At 42.8% G+C, this 15,334-nt stretch overlaps 1 protein-coding gene across 1 annotated transcript in view; it reads left to right on the forward strand.

The window, feature by feature from the left end:
* Positions 1-15,334, forward strand: part of ofcc1 (orofacial cleft 1 candidate 1) — a 72,859-nt gene that overhangs the window by 29,812 nt on the left and 27,713 nt on the right. Inside the window, 3 exon segments of the mRNA XM_029458073.1 lie at positions 207-298; positions 2,032-2,177; positions 13,913-14,158. Of these exon segments, the coding sequence (XP_029313933.1) occupies positions 207-298; positions 2,032-2,177; positions 13,913-14,158 (484 nt within the window).

Raw genomic sequence — 15,334 nt, forward strand, 5'->3', positions numbered from 1 at the left:
TTTGTCACTTTCCATTGTTGATTTTCTTTAGTGTAAGTGTAAACTCCCAATCATTTGGATGTTGCGATATAAATACAAGTCAGCCACCCTTGATCCTCACTATGATTGCCAGATGTGGTTTGCAAAAGAAAAACAAACACGAACATTTCTTACTTTTTCACACTCACTTGCACATCACTTCTCTTTTTTTTTTTTTTGGGATGCAGGGAAGAATTCCTCCTCGGGAGCAATTTCTGGAAACACGGGAGAGAAGAGGGATCCGTGCAGGGAGAAAGCAGAGGGTGGGATTCACTACAAGGTAACGCTGCGATTTAAGGGAAACTGTTCCCACCCTTGAAATGAGCACCCTCTCCGCTTTCTCCTTCCCTTTCCTTCCCGCCCCTCTTCGCTCCCCTACACACACCTCCCCGGCTTATTATCTGAGATTTGTCAAAATACATTTCACACTAACAGGTATTTTTCAGCCTTCAAAGCCAGTTTTGATCTGTTTGACAAGCAAAGCAGCTCAAATTCTGTGAAATCAGCAATGCCAGCCAGGCCTCCCTTTTTTTTCTTTCTCCAAGCCGCTCTAAACACGCCTCTTTCTGTGCTACAGACGACTTAAGCTAAATTAATCAAAGCCTGCATGTTACCTGCCATACTTTGAAGTGGTAATTGCAAAATTACCCTGTGTGCTGATCTGGCACTGCTGCCTCCCGGTCCGCCCCTGCCATTGTGCCTCCACTGCGGCCTTTTGTTGTTGCGATGTTATTGTTGAGGTAGCGAGGAGCCTATGAACAACATCAAGCCTCCGTCTGTCACACACATATACATCCTACCCTCCCGCCTCTCTCCCTCCATGTCTTCATTCGTACTATCCTCCTTCCACTGATGTACAAGAGGCTCCTCAGACCTCCATTAATCAGTGATGACCTGTTAAATAAATGAGTTTGTTGATCCGAGGTTTTATTTCTCTGCAGCCTCTGTAGACCACTTTTTTTCCCTTCTCCTATTGGCCCCTGTCTTTAAAACCTTGCTAACTCTGTCAAATGTCGTGGTGTTGAACCCAGTTGTCTAATGATTAAGTGGAGTGATCTCCAACCTGCCCCAGCCTGGGAGCGCTCGGGATCAGATTTCAACCCTTCAACCTGCAGTGCAGGCCTAATTAAAATGAATTTTCTCCAGGCGACCACTTTGCCCACGGGGCAGGAATCCAGCTATATACGCTCTTAAGGTATTGCATTAAATTTATTGTGGAGAGACACCAGAGAACATTGTGGTTTATATATCTCCTGCATTTTTTCTCCCTGCCTTCTTTCCCGCTCCTTTCCACCCTTTTATTGTGATCATCACTCTGGAATCCCAGCTTGCTTTGGCAAAGATTGCCCTATGAAAACGGATGGAGTTTTTATGGGGCCCTGCCCATTTACTACTTCCTGGGCCCAGTTTATCTCAGAGGGAGAGACAGAGAGATGGAGGAGAGGAAAAGATGAAAAAAGAAATGCAGAGAGGTAGAGTTATTCAAACTGTGGATCTCATTAACATACATCAGTGAGTATTTCACAACTTCAAGCAGAAAGGCACTAAGCCCACCCAAGGGCAACACAGGCAGGGCTGACAGGGCCCGGGAAAGCAAGCCGTTAACATGTTGGCGGCTTAACAAATAATATCTGCTCCCAAGTACCTTGGTGAAATATTTAAAACCCCACTTCCTAACTCCATTTGACTGTGTTTATGACGATGACAGTAAACGACTTGTGTGGAAAAAAAACAGTGCCAGCTGCTCAAATATCACATATTTAACGCCACCGTCACTGTACGCACGTTTCCCAAATGAACTCAACTTGAATGATGGCGTGCCGTATGCGATTTTGCCGTCATTCTTGTCTCGTGTCAATTGAGGCGGGGTTGAGATATAGGAGAGGTTCCAAAGTGTCACGCACACTGTCACTGTCACCGTGTGCATCCCCCAAGATAAATTCAGAGGCATGTTTCCTGCTTTGATTACAAATGACATCCGCATGTGTTCTCCCCGATTTCTGCCTCTCACAGAAGAAGCCAATCAAGAAGACAAATAGCTGCGGCCCCAGCATGAGCAGCAGCAGCGCACCGCCTCGGCAGGCAGACAAACAGAAGATGCCGCCTTCAATGGAGAACCTCTCTACGGAGGAGATGGAGGAGTATACATTCTCCCTACAGTAAGTCTCACCACTCATTATCCTGCCTCAGTCTCGCAAAATTCAAACGTGGAGGAAAAAAAGAGAAGAAAAACGTGGGTGACAACCGGTTGGTGTGCCTCACAGACAGTGATGTGCACGCCATCAATCAGGCAGACGCTGACAACAAAATGTGCCTGGAACACGTCCTGTACAGATATAGATACAGCAGTCACATGTCCTCCAAGGGAAAGCCGAACTAAATGGATGGTTTGCATCCGTTACGACTTTAATCTCGTATAGCTGGTTATTAATCTGTTAACAAGGCAAAGTCATGGCCTGATTTGTCACACTGTGCGAGAAGTTTGTTAGAAAGCAAAGGACATTCTACGGCCAACAACATCTCACCTATTTGATCAAATCAAATATATTCTGCATTGAAATTAACATACACTGTAATGCAATTTTTTAAATTTTAATATACAATTTCACTGAGTGTTTTACATTTTTTAGACAAAAGAATCAATCTTTAATTTGGTTTGTAACAATATTGCATCGGCAGACCAAACAATTGCTCAACCTACACCCATTATGTCACTGTGTGCTTTATTTGTTTCCCACTCCTCTGCACAACAAAATGCAACAAAGGAGGTTTGGAAAAATGTGTTTTCCTCTTCGCCGTGGCTTACAGCATTTGATTTTAATGAGAAAACAGGGATATATGAAATATAAACAAAGCAGAAAGCACGGCATTTCAAACACCTTGGCCAAATGTGTTCGACGCAACAAGGTGCAGCGCCGTGTGCCCGTGGAGCATCGGAATAGGCTAAAAGCAAAATTGCTTATTTCAACAAAAAAAGTCACAGGTATTTGTTTTTATTTGAACGTCAACTAAATTAAGGGGAGGGGATTACCATGCACACTGCTACACTAGAGGGGAGAGAGGCGGAGAGAGGGAGACAGAAAGAGAGCGCTCCCTGGAGAGTTAAAAGTACCCATGTTTCCTCATTTCTGGGAGTTGGTAATTTATAGCTGCTGGTCACATATTAAACAAGATCAGAGACTACTCCCTAACATCTTCTGAACATACTGGGGGAATTCAAATGATTACCAGCGTATCCTGCCAACAAATGACGACACAGGGACTATCTTGAGGGAGAGTGAATACAAAACGAACACAGAAACGCGGGCAGGCTGCACACAAAGGGACACAATTAAATGGTTTTCACGATTATTCATAGTGCCGCTTTTTACCTCTGAGCAGTCGCCGGGCTCCGTGAGATGAGACACGTCTGTCAGTTATAGGTACGAATGGTATTGAGTTGAAGCCCTGGCGGATTCCCTGATGCCCTGTGAAGGTGCTGCTGCTATTGATTTTATCTTTACACGCACACACATTACAGTATCTCTGAGCTAAAGGCAGGTTTCTTGCCCTCGCCTAATCAGAACATTAGAAAGATACTGTGCCAGTGTTGGATTTCACAATAGAGTTAAAGACACTGCAGTCATACATACAAGTCATGCCCTCACCCATCTCTCCCACTGTGCTGTTTGACTTATTCTGGGATTCTCTACATTACCTGAGGACTGACAGGGACGCAGACAAAATTGTTTACTGATTTTTTTGTTTTATGTGCCGTAATGATGTCATATCCATCTCTTCTGGCATTTTTGAGAGCTCTGGTGGTATGTGTGTGTGTGTTTGTGTGCATGTGTGTGGGAGTGTGTTTGTGTTTATGTGTGCATCTCCTCTCAACTGTGTCTGTGTACAGTATGTGTGCGCACGAATGTCTGCACACACTTGCATTGCATGTGGGATGAGGATTCATACTGCAGTGATTGAGGGATATTACTGCCATCTATTGAGCCACAAGAGATTGAGCTCATTGAGATTTTTATAGGGCATCCCGGCACAAATGTGCAAATCAGATGCTCATGCATTATTAAGCAAACACTTAGAAACAGTAAGATTCAGTTAGGATAGTCTGAGAATCACAAGTCTTTAACACAATGCATTCATTTGCAGAACGTCACAGTCAGGAACACTTTATTCACTAAGTAGAATAAATGTAATGAAATGTATTGGAATGTCTCACAGAGCTCCACGGTGTATACAGTCACACTGATAATAAGAGTAACTCACAAGTATGTAGCTGCAGGTGTGACTTCAAAGTCTAATTGTATGGCAATACCTATCAACTGTATAAAAATATTTTTATGTGCAACAGTTTATATGAAAGCATCACATAGACAATGCGTATCACTAACATCTCTATTTTCCTATCAGTAGCATAACTACTAAGAAATCTTCTGCATTAGTATACAGTATATAATGTTATACATAAATCATATTTAATTTTAATAAGTGTTTCAGTGGTGCCAGGTTTAGCTTCTGTGCATTTTTGGAGTTCTTTTCTTTTTTTATGTTTTATTTAATTCCTGTTTTCTAACTACATGTTATATGCAATCATAATAACCGTAAACCATAAATAAAAAATTAAAAGACAACACGATGCACTTTTTACTTGCAAGTATCGACAAATGCAAGTCAATTCTGGGCAAATGAAAAAGACTATGAAAATAAGCATTGAATGATTCTTCTTCTCTAATTTCTTTGTTGGTCCTGCGCTGCTGCTGTCTGTTTGAACGTGCATGAAAGGCTCCGGCCGACCTTCCAGCTTATTTGATGTCTACAAGTGTAATCTTAACCACCTTTTTTCTCACAGAAAGAGCGCTGAGCAAAATCAAAGCACCTGATTCAATACAGCTGTTGTAATTTGATAGGGCCAATTTAGTGCTTTCGGATGGTGCGGCAACAACTTCTACAAAAGGTAAACATACTCAGACTGAATTAATTTTACACCTTAGAGGGTACTATAGCATTACCTTACACTTAAGTGTACTCAACATAAGTTATTGTTGCTAGCTGGGATTTAAGCTTAGCAAATATTTTACATTTAGTTATTTTAATTACTTCCAAACAAATTACAATTATCAGTTTGTTTGTTTATGAAAACTATTTGCTCATACCTGTTGGATTTGTATCCGTCCATGATTGTTGTAAATTAGCTTTAGCATTGTGTCTCTCCAATGTCACCCAACTACTTTTTTTTCTACTGGTTTTGAGGAGAGAAACCTGTTTTAATCAAAGTCATTCTCACGTAGCAATTAGATCTAATTAGTCCAATTATCAAGATTCTAATTACATTGAAATATACCCCCTAAATCTCATATCAATTATAGTATGTGTGACTTGTCCTGATCAGGAGACATGGAGAGAGAGAGAGAGAGAGAGAGAGAGAGAGAGAGAGAGAGAGAGAGAGAGAGAGAGAGAGAGAGAGAGAGAGAGAGAGAGACAGAGACAGAGACAGACAGAGAGAGTAAAGACAAAGCTGGGTGGGAGGTAGAATAAAGAGCATCCTCATCCTCCGGAGGCCAAAGACTGCAGAACTGACTCCATCTGTCCCCAAAGCTTTTTACTCCAAAAGACTGTATTGCCATTTGGGAATAAATGTCACTTAACCTTTATTCATTTTTTTTTCATATTCAGAACTATTTTGTTACCGGTAATGATGTTATGATTAGTTACATCCTAGTTTTCTCTTTCCATTAGACGGGGGATGAGTCAAAATAAATACAGCTTTATCAATTTAATTTTAAAACTATTTATCAAACAAGATTGTTAAGTGTGGGTTAAAGCAGTGGAAGTGAAGTGGTGGAAAATAATTATCACCTGTATTAAAATCCAGCCTTACCTTTGGGAACGCATTATCTCACATCACAGACAGCGTACACACACACACACACACACACACACACACACACACACACACACACACACACACACAAACACGCACGGACCTGCACAATATGTTACTATAGCAGTGCAGTATGGAGCTGTAGGTGCACCGGCAAAACACGCACGCACGCGCACATGCACAGTCTGTTCTTGTTGTGGAGTCAGAGGGAACACACTGACCTAATTTCCACCAGTTAGCTCGCCTCGTTGGGGACCAACAATCCTCTCCGCCCGTTTCCCCTAACCGAGCCTATCAGAGCACTCACTCACTGTGTGTCTCTGTCTCTATCTTTCCGTGCCCTCCATCTGTTTGAGTCTGCAACAGTGTAACAGTAAAGTGTAAAGTTATACCATTCACGGCTGCTCATCTACACGGGATCATTTGCCGAAAACATTGACAAACATGCACGCTGCAGTGTCATTCCTATTCTAAAGAAGAGCCCTTAACGCTCATGGAGGGATAGAGAGATCGGCCTGCAGTAACAGACAGAGAAAGAGAGAAAAACACCTGAAATAACAACTCGTTCCAGCCTGTCAATCCCCTGCATACTGCGGCGCCGAATCACAACTCAGTCCAAGGGTCAATCAATTCTGATGTAATGCTGGTAGGAGAGGTGGGTGGAGATGGCAGTGCTGTTCACCCCTGGGTCTCTAGTGCTTTCCTGTGCTGAGGGGGCAGGAATGTGTCTGCGAGTATGCATGCGCAAGTGCGAGCGTGCGTGTGTGAAAGAGAGGGCCCCTGGCTACCGCGGCCCGAGTGCACATGTTAGGGTTTTCTGCGGCCAGACGCGCCCTGGGTCACTTCGGATCTCACAGACACATACATACACAATCAACGTGCTGCTTCCTTTATGGAAATAAGAGCTGTCAGCTCCCTGACAGTCTAATGTTGCAATATGATTGGTTAATCTGCAGTGATGTGGCTGTCAGTCAGAGCTGACTGCGGTCCCATTGGTGGTCCGGGTCAAATGAATGTGTTTCCCACAGACACGTAAGAGAGAGGAGGGGAGGGGGGGAGCGGATAGAGAAGAAAATGACAGGGACTACATGTGAGAGCATATGAGTGATTGCGTGTGATTTGTGTGTGTGTGTGTGTGTGTGTGTGTGTGTGTGTGTGTGTGTGTGTGTGTGTGTGTGTGTGTGTGTGTGTGTGTGCATGATAAAGAAAGAGACTTAGGCCAGAGGTGACACTTCCCTCACGCTCTTCTCTTTTCATCTGTAATCACTTGCTTGAAGTCTGACATAAACTTCTAAAAAAGATTTCTAATGTCAACAAACAACTCCCCAAGAATTTAAAAGTGGATTTGTACATGCATATACTTGTTAGCTAATGCACTGTAGCACAAACATGCACTAATGCACTTTGCCCTGTGCAAATAAATATGAACTTTTAGGAAAACACCACTGACTGGCAGCTCTAATAATATAACTGACAAGTCGTAGATGCCGATGTAATCATAATTTGATTCTAACATTTGCGTGTGCACGAGCATGAAGTCATCGGCACCTATTTCTGCCATTGACAATGTAAAACTAAATCATGACACCACAGTTAACAGTTTGCGTTTGTCTGTTTGGAGCCACATATGAGATGGGAGTGACACTTAGCCCAAAACAAAGTCATTCATGGTGTTTGTATTTCCTAGCCTCATAAGAAGTCATGTGGAAACAACCGTTTAAAGAGGTCCATTACATCCTGTATTGACACAACTGATAGAATAGAAAGGCTCCAGAGTTACAAATGCCCAATCTGCTCTGTGACTCTGGGTGACATTTCATGTCTTTTTCTTGCTTTTGTCTTTGTCTATCACCCACTTAATTGCTTTCTACACACACACACACACACACACACACACACACACACACACACACACACACACACACACACACACACATATCATATCGTTAGTCTCTCCGGCTCATAATTGTTTCCTCTCACTCTCCCTCTCACTTCTGTCTTCATCCCGCTTTTTCTGCCTCTAATTTCCTTCATCTTTCTCTTGCCTTCCTCTCCTCATTCTCTCTCTCCGTCTCTATCTCTCTGGTGACAATGTCCTGCAGTTACGTGGCAAGGTCAGAGAAGTGAAATCCATTTAAATACTGATGCAACTCTCTGGAGGCCCATACTCAGCCTCCGCAGCACTCTTCCCTGTACGCCTCACCCAAATTGATGAATGGATAGATCTCCTTAAAACATGTATTATTTGTCCTGCATTAATCATTCCATGTATTACACATCTACTGGCACCATGTGTTCAGTATTTTCTCACTGCCCCCCCCCCCCCCAAAAAAACAAAAACTTTACAGAGAGAAAAACAACCTGTTCTTCATTGTTGAGGATGGTGGTGGTCGCTGCAGTAGCTGTGTGTGTAACGAGGTCCTGGGAAGTCCCTGTGTGTTTGTTGATCCCAGGTGCATCTGCATTTGAAATATTTCCATCCTAGTTTATGGCGCACCGAGGGACCTGCCATTTCCATGTTTTAATCCCCTCTCGTGCTAAGTCAGGCGCTCCATAAAAACGCCACATGTTGCATGGCAATGAAACGGCTACCTCATGTATACATCTAAACTAATCCAAGGTGTGTGTGGAGGCCAAAACACATTTTTACAGGGGGGATTTGTTTGGCCAGTAATAAAGCTGGATCATCACATTTTAGAATGGTACTGTTGCTCGTAGCTGTAGAGGTTTGCCTTTACACAAAGAATATTAGTGCATTGGAATGTAAACAACCAGCTTGGCTCTCTCCAAAGGTTTTTATGTTATTAATACATTTGTTTAAAATGCAAAGAATAAACGTGGGGATTATGTGCCAAACTATTTCTTCGCCGTTGCACAGTACTTCCTGTCTTGTCTTTGTCGTGAGGTTGGCAGGCAACAAGCAGAGACTCAAGGAAGTTACTCCTAAGCGAACAATTCCTTTAAAGGGGTCGTATCATTAAAAACTCACTTTTTCTGTGCTTGTGTTCATACGATTGGTTTGAGACTCACACACAAAATGTAAAGTTAGACAACCCAGTCAGTTTTATGTCCACTTCCTACATCACATGCAGCACCCATCTGAGTATCTCCACCTGCAGTTTGAGAACTACGTTTGCAAAGGTGCATTTATTTCTTGCAAGCCAATCAAAGCTGTCTAGGCTTTTCCCGGAAGGGGGCCTTAAAGAGACAGGCGCTGTCTGGAGCATCACAGAACCTGAAAGCATACTTGTTCCCTTGAATGAATTTGAAACAATTATTGATCATAAGCAAATAGTAGTAATTTGTGTTTTTATCGTGGTCGATTACACATAGATCAACTGATCATGTTGATGGTCGTTACCTCACAATGTCATCGTCCAGAATTCACAACCCCGAGTAAGAGTTTTAGTTGCCTACATAAAATGCTCCACATCCTTCTCTAATCACCATCATGAAGCTGTTGGTTTGCACTTGGTTTCACATTAGATATGATATAATCATCAGCGCAACATTTATACGAGCTTGCGATTCTGTGCCAGCGTTGCATCTCATCCCCTGCGAGCTGATCAGCACATAGCACTTGTGGCCTTTTCCATTGCCCTCATATTTGCTTGCATGAAAACCTCCTGCGCATTGTAAAAATGAGCAGCCAACTATTAGTCAAACATGGAAATTCCTAATTAAGTGGAACATTTTTTATTTCACAGCTTCTGATTATGTTCTCCTCTACTCCCTGTCAGCTGCAAATAATTCTGATAATTTGGCGGTGCATCGTTGTACTATTTTAATTACATGTTGATGGACTCCAGTACTGCAGCTGACTCACTATACCATAATTCTCTTTTAACTACACCCCAAATACCTGCCACCGTGCTCCCTTTTTGTCAATGAAACTCATTTATGTGTATTCTCGCTTTGCCAGGGTCTCTGTAAAAAGCTGTGCTTATAAAGCCCCCAAATGGTAAGGTAATTGTTCTTGGAACAAATAAAATTAAAAGAGAGAAAGAGCTCCACAAAGTTAAATCGGAAGCATTTTTTTGTGATTTTTTTCCATTATAAATAAAACTTCTCACAAGATGATATGAAAATGACTCAATTATCTAAAAGCCTTGCAGGCATATACTGCTGCTCCATTCAACTTGTTTTTATGCACACACACATTCAAGGTGATTTGGAAAATGATACCAGCTTGGTAACCAATGATTATCATTTAATACATCTTGTGGGAGCAGGTTTCTTTGTGATGTTTCATAGCTTCCTGTATTATATTTTCCCCACCTGCACAAAGCCCTGCTATGCCAATCATTACGTGAACTTATGTGCTTCTGCGTAAATGCAATAAATAGGCCGTTAAAACTTCTATGACTGCAGCATCTGTACATGACGCACATTTGGATTGGCATATTTGCTCATGTTTATGTAACACAGAGTTAATAAAGTGCATCACTGGCTAACCTGTTACTGGCTGTGGATCTATGTACAGGTAATTGATGCGAATATTAGATATATATTGCATAATATCTGTGTTTCCTGGGTAGCTGATAGGCATTGTAGGTCTTGTTTAGACGTGTCATAAACAGTAAACTCCCACGACTGAATCTTAGCTGTGATTAAACTCAAACAGAAACATAATTACTTGTTAGTTATATGAAGTTTACTGCATCTACAAGTACATGTCTCCTTTATTACCGCGTCAGACGGAGCTCGTTGTGTAACCCAGAGAGGACAGATGACTGATACTGTCACTATCCAAAACAAATGCCTTATCAGCGTTCTTCAAAAAGAAAATGTAAACAAAGATGTGCTATCTTCAGTCCTATCTCTTGACACCTAAGATAATCGCACTTCCATAATCACCACAACACTCGTGCATCTGGGCCACTAAGAAAACAATCACGTTATCTGTCAATCTGTTAAGTCTATTTTCACACTGTATCTTCGCTTTCTCTATTTCCCCAACAGCAAGCCATTCTTCGACTCTGTGGGAGAAGACGTGTCGTTTTAGTGCATTTATAAACAATGCCGGTGGCCCCAAATAAGAAAGTGACAGAAAATAACTTAATCCTCAAAATAAAGGGATAAGTCCAATATTTTAAGTGGCCTTCGACTGGAGGGTTTAAGCCATTAGGGCCTTGCAGAAGGATTCTGAGCGCTACCTTCACTCTCCTCGGCCCCGGAGCCTCCTCACCATAAATCTGCTTTTTAAAATGCTGTACTCCCCGCCCCCCCCATCTCTCATTACCCATGGCGTCTTAGAGGTTTAATACTTGTCTGTACTTGATATCCACTTTGTGCTATTTTTAAGAGCACAGCTCCCGTTTGTTGTCATGCCGTACAACATTGAGGGACGCCGCCTGGGAAAAAGCAGTCCAGGAGGTGGTTCCTGCTCCAATGGTTGGCAGATACACGCTAGTTAAATCTGATTTACAGGCTTTGACACTCGGTGTCAAGGTTTATAGAGAATGATGAGTCCTCTTGCAACGTGCTTTGATGACGTGGGAATGAACAACAAACATATCAAAACTGAGATAATGAGGAACAGCTCCTGGCCCAGATTTCACAGAATCATATTACAATTAAAAATATAGTATTATGTGCCAAAGCATGCCTGTTGAAATGGTTAGTTTCATCTCTGGGCTGCTACGCCACATGCTATCAGTCGTTCAGGGGACAAGCTGTGAAATATCCTTCGTTCCTGCGAGATAAAAAGCCCACACCTCCACCCCCTGCCTTTCCCTCTCTTTCTGTATTGTACTTTTGTAATTGGAGGTGCCATAATGAAATCAATTCAGTGGTGATAACAGATTTCACATCATGTTACCAGTTTCCTTTGGAAGAGGCCGCCACATGAAGACGGCTAAAAATATTCCTCTTTCATGCATCATCAATATCTTCATTATATGAAAGATGGGCGTCAGGTTGTATTTGATGTTTCCGTTTAATGCCACTTGACAGGGTAGCATCTTGCCTGTGTCTGTGACTGGCTGCTTTTTTGTCTACTCTATAATTCCACTTTTGCAGACGTGCGGAAAGCAGTTTTATACCACACAGTGAAGCAAGTGGAGAAAAAGCTCAGAACAGAATGGAGCTGCCTTTTTTTCAAAAGCATAATAGAGAAGCAGAGACGCGCATTTGCTCGAACATTATCCGTTCGACATCTTGCATAAACACACAATGGACACTTTTCGATATCATGTAGGTGCAGCACAACGTGTTTTTGTTGCACCTGACCTGAAAGCCCACATATCTACAGTTATCTATCAGTGTCATTCATTAATATGGAGGCAGTGGCTCCACATTATACAAAGCTGACAGTAAAAAACAGTGAACAATGCATTCATATGATTTACATGTAGTGAAAAGCAATATATGCACAAATGTACATATCCCTGCTGCAGCTCACTGACCTCACACAGGGAATATACAGTATATATATATATATATATATATATATATATATATATATGCATTGAACATTTGGAAACATGCTCTACTTTAAAATGTCAACCACAGAACTGACCGGTAACTGACTTTTACGCCACATGTTTATCCTCTCTGCTCCAGTTTATTTCAGCCAAGCTATAAATATTTATTAGCCCCAAACTGTTGACTGAGCGTTTTCTGAATGAATCTGGAGTTCTCCCACGTGTACTGTACGCTACACCGCCGCTCTCGTGTGCATCTAGTAAGTAACTTGATAACTGCAAATAATTTAACACTTCAGAGAGTGTAGCCACCTCGCAGGAACAGGGAAGATGATCTCTTTTGTTTTAAAGCTGTGTGACATTACAGCAGCAATGCAAGCAGAAGAAAACACAATGCTGCATTTTGATGTAAGTCTAGCCTAATTATTTGGTGGGGGGGGGAAATACAATTGATTCTGTTTTTCTTCTTTAGGCAGTGTACCAATTTCCCTAGATACACACTACAAAGTGAATTCCAACTGTGCTCTGGGACACAGTGGTGAGGCACAGGGATGTCCACAGGCAGGGGCCTTAAGTCACTCTGTGATGCTAACCATAGCTCTACTGTACACCTACTTTAGCCTTCGTCTAGTTACTGCCAGGCAGACGATTGGGGTCATGCGTGTCTTCTTGTGTTGACATGTTCAAACTATAGTAAATGGATTTATATCCGAGTTGTAAGTATACGCACTAATTTACTGTACACACAAACACACACACTGTACAGTGATGTATGTGCTGTGTATGAAGTTTCCTCTCCTCTCCTCTCCTCTCCTCTCCTCTCCTCTCCTCTCTCCTCTCTTCTCTCCTCTCATCCTCTCCTCTCCTCTCCTCTCCTCTCCTCTCCTCTCTCCTCTCCTCTCCTCACCTCTTCTCTCCTCTCCTCTCCTCTCTCCTCTCCTCTCCTATCCTCTCCTCACCTCTCCTCTCCTCTCCTCTTCTCTCCTCTCGTCTCCTCTCCTCTCTCCTCTCTCCTCTCCTCTCCTCTTATCCTCTCCTCTCCTCTCCACTCATCTCCTCTCTCCTCTCTCCTCTCTCCTCTCCTCTCCTCCCTCTCCTCTCAACTCATCTCCAGTGTTCCATCTGTGCCCTCTATATGAAAGGGAATAGTTTAGCAGGCCTGACAAAGGGCGGCACAGAGGAGGCAGAGGTGCTGAGGGAAGCTGAGCATTGCTGGAAGGGATTCCTATCTGTTTGTGTGTGAATGTGTGAATGTGTGTCAATTTGAATACTTCATTTCCCTACACATTATTTATTGCATGCAACTGATGATAGTAAAAAAAATGCATTTGAATACTATATGTAATGCATAGAAATGGAAGTGTTAGTACTGTGAATTCAAACATCTAGTTGTAACTCACCTTTATATTTGTATATGCCGAGGTCTACAGGTACACGCTTATTTAAATGATTTAAATGATCTTGTCTGACACTGCCAAACATGTGCAGGAACTGTTATAGACACATTACACATTATACATTATGAGAAGAAGAATAAAAAAAGTAAAGAAAAAAGTTTTTAAGGTGTGTCTGATTGTCCGCTGTCTAAAAACAGATCAGCACTGACTGGATGTGGTTCCTCACGCCTGTCCGAGCGAGCCCGCCTGGCCCTGCGCATGCTGCCGTCCGAGCTGGGCCTGCAGTTGCCGAGGCAACAACAGCCGCATAGTAGCTGGCGTGGCTCCGTTCGGCAGCTCGGCCTCATTATGCTGTTGCTGGCTTTGATGTGGTTTGTGAGGCTCTACCTGCATTACTGCAGCCAGTGGCTCTACCTCCAGGCCATAGCAGTTCCTGTCAACAAGTGAGTTTGCTTCCTTTGATATCACCCTGCATGCACACACACACACACACACACACACACACACACACACACACACACACACACACACAAACACAAACATGAATGGGCAGAGGAGAGCGTATGGATACACATACATAGAGCAGAACTACATAGACACTTTTTGAGCACATACATCACTGCTGACATAAATCCTTTTTACATGGAAGGCAGATACATACATAGATGACTGAAGCACATACGCAAATTTCAGATGCACACACACACACATACTCAAACTCGTACGGTTGTGAAATGGGGTGTGGCGGAATTAAGGAGCAGAGGAGAGAATGAGGATGTGCAGTGTGTCTGTGTGTGTGTGTGCGTGTTGGTAAACACGCACACACACATACACACACAATGTATACGCCCCAAATCATCTGTTTAAAATCCCCCCATTAACATTTTAACAAGACTCTCTCAATATTAACAAACCATTGCTGGGGGAGTTTGCTGATTCCACCACACGGCTGTAAGTCCCAAAAGGCTACATTATTTGGAAGGAATGTATTGTTATTATTTGCTGCACAGCATTGATAATAAACAGCAATGAGATACCACAGCACTGTTAAATCACATCTCAATGGCATATGGTGCTGATTTAAGTCATCACAATAAAACAAGCTGGCTGCAAACATGCATACAAGCAGGTTTGTATTCCAGTAACACGGGGGTGCAGACGGAACATGATAGACGGAGGCTGACGGAGAAAAGAAATGTGGCGGAATTTCAAAAAAGGATGGACTGAGGGGGTGGATACGAGGTGAAAAAACAAAATTGCGAAAACAGAGGGGGTCAACGTCAGATGACAACTTCCACATGTCCAAATCTGCTGCTTTCCCTCCAAGCACTTCTCTCTCCATGCAATGGCCAGAGCTGGTGGTGCCCAGTGAGAGAGAGGCCAAGTGACAGTCAGAGAGGCGAGTGTGATGACAGGCCTCCCTCCCTTCTTGTTTTTATCTCACTCTGTTTCTCCTCCTCTCTAACTCTGTCTCTCTTTTCCTCCTCCGTCCCCGTAATCCGTCCAGGGACATCCGCGGACAGCAAAGTGTGCCCCGGAGCCCCGGACTCTCTCTGGGCCCAATGTTGCTTCAGTCACCTACGAGCTTTCCTTTCTGCCTTTTTTTATATATAGTGACA

This window comes from Cottoperca gobio, chromosome 20 (assembly GCF_900634415.1).
Source record: "Cottoperca gobio chromosome 20, fCotGob3.1, whole genome shotgun sequence".
In the NCBI taxonomy this organism is placed as follows: domain Eukaryota; kingdom Metazoa; phylum Chordata; class Actinopteri; order Perciformes; family Bovichtidae; genus Cottoperca; species Cottoperca gobio.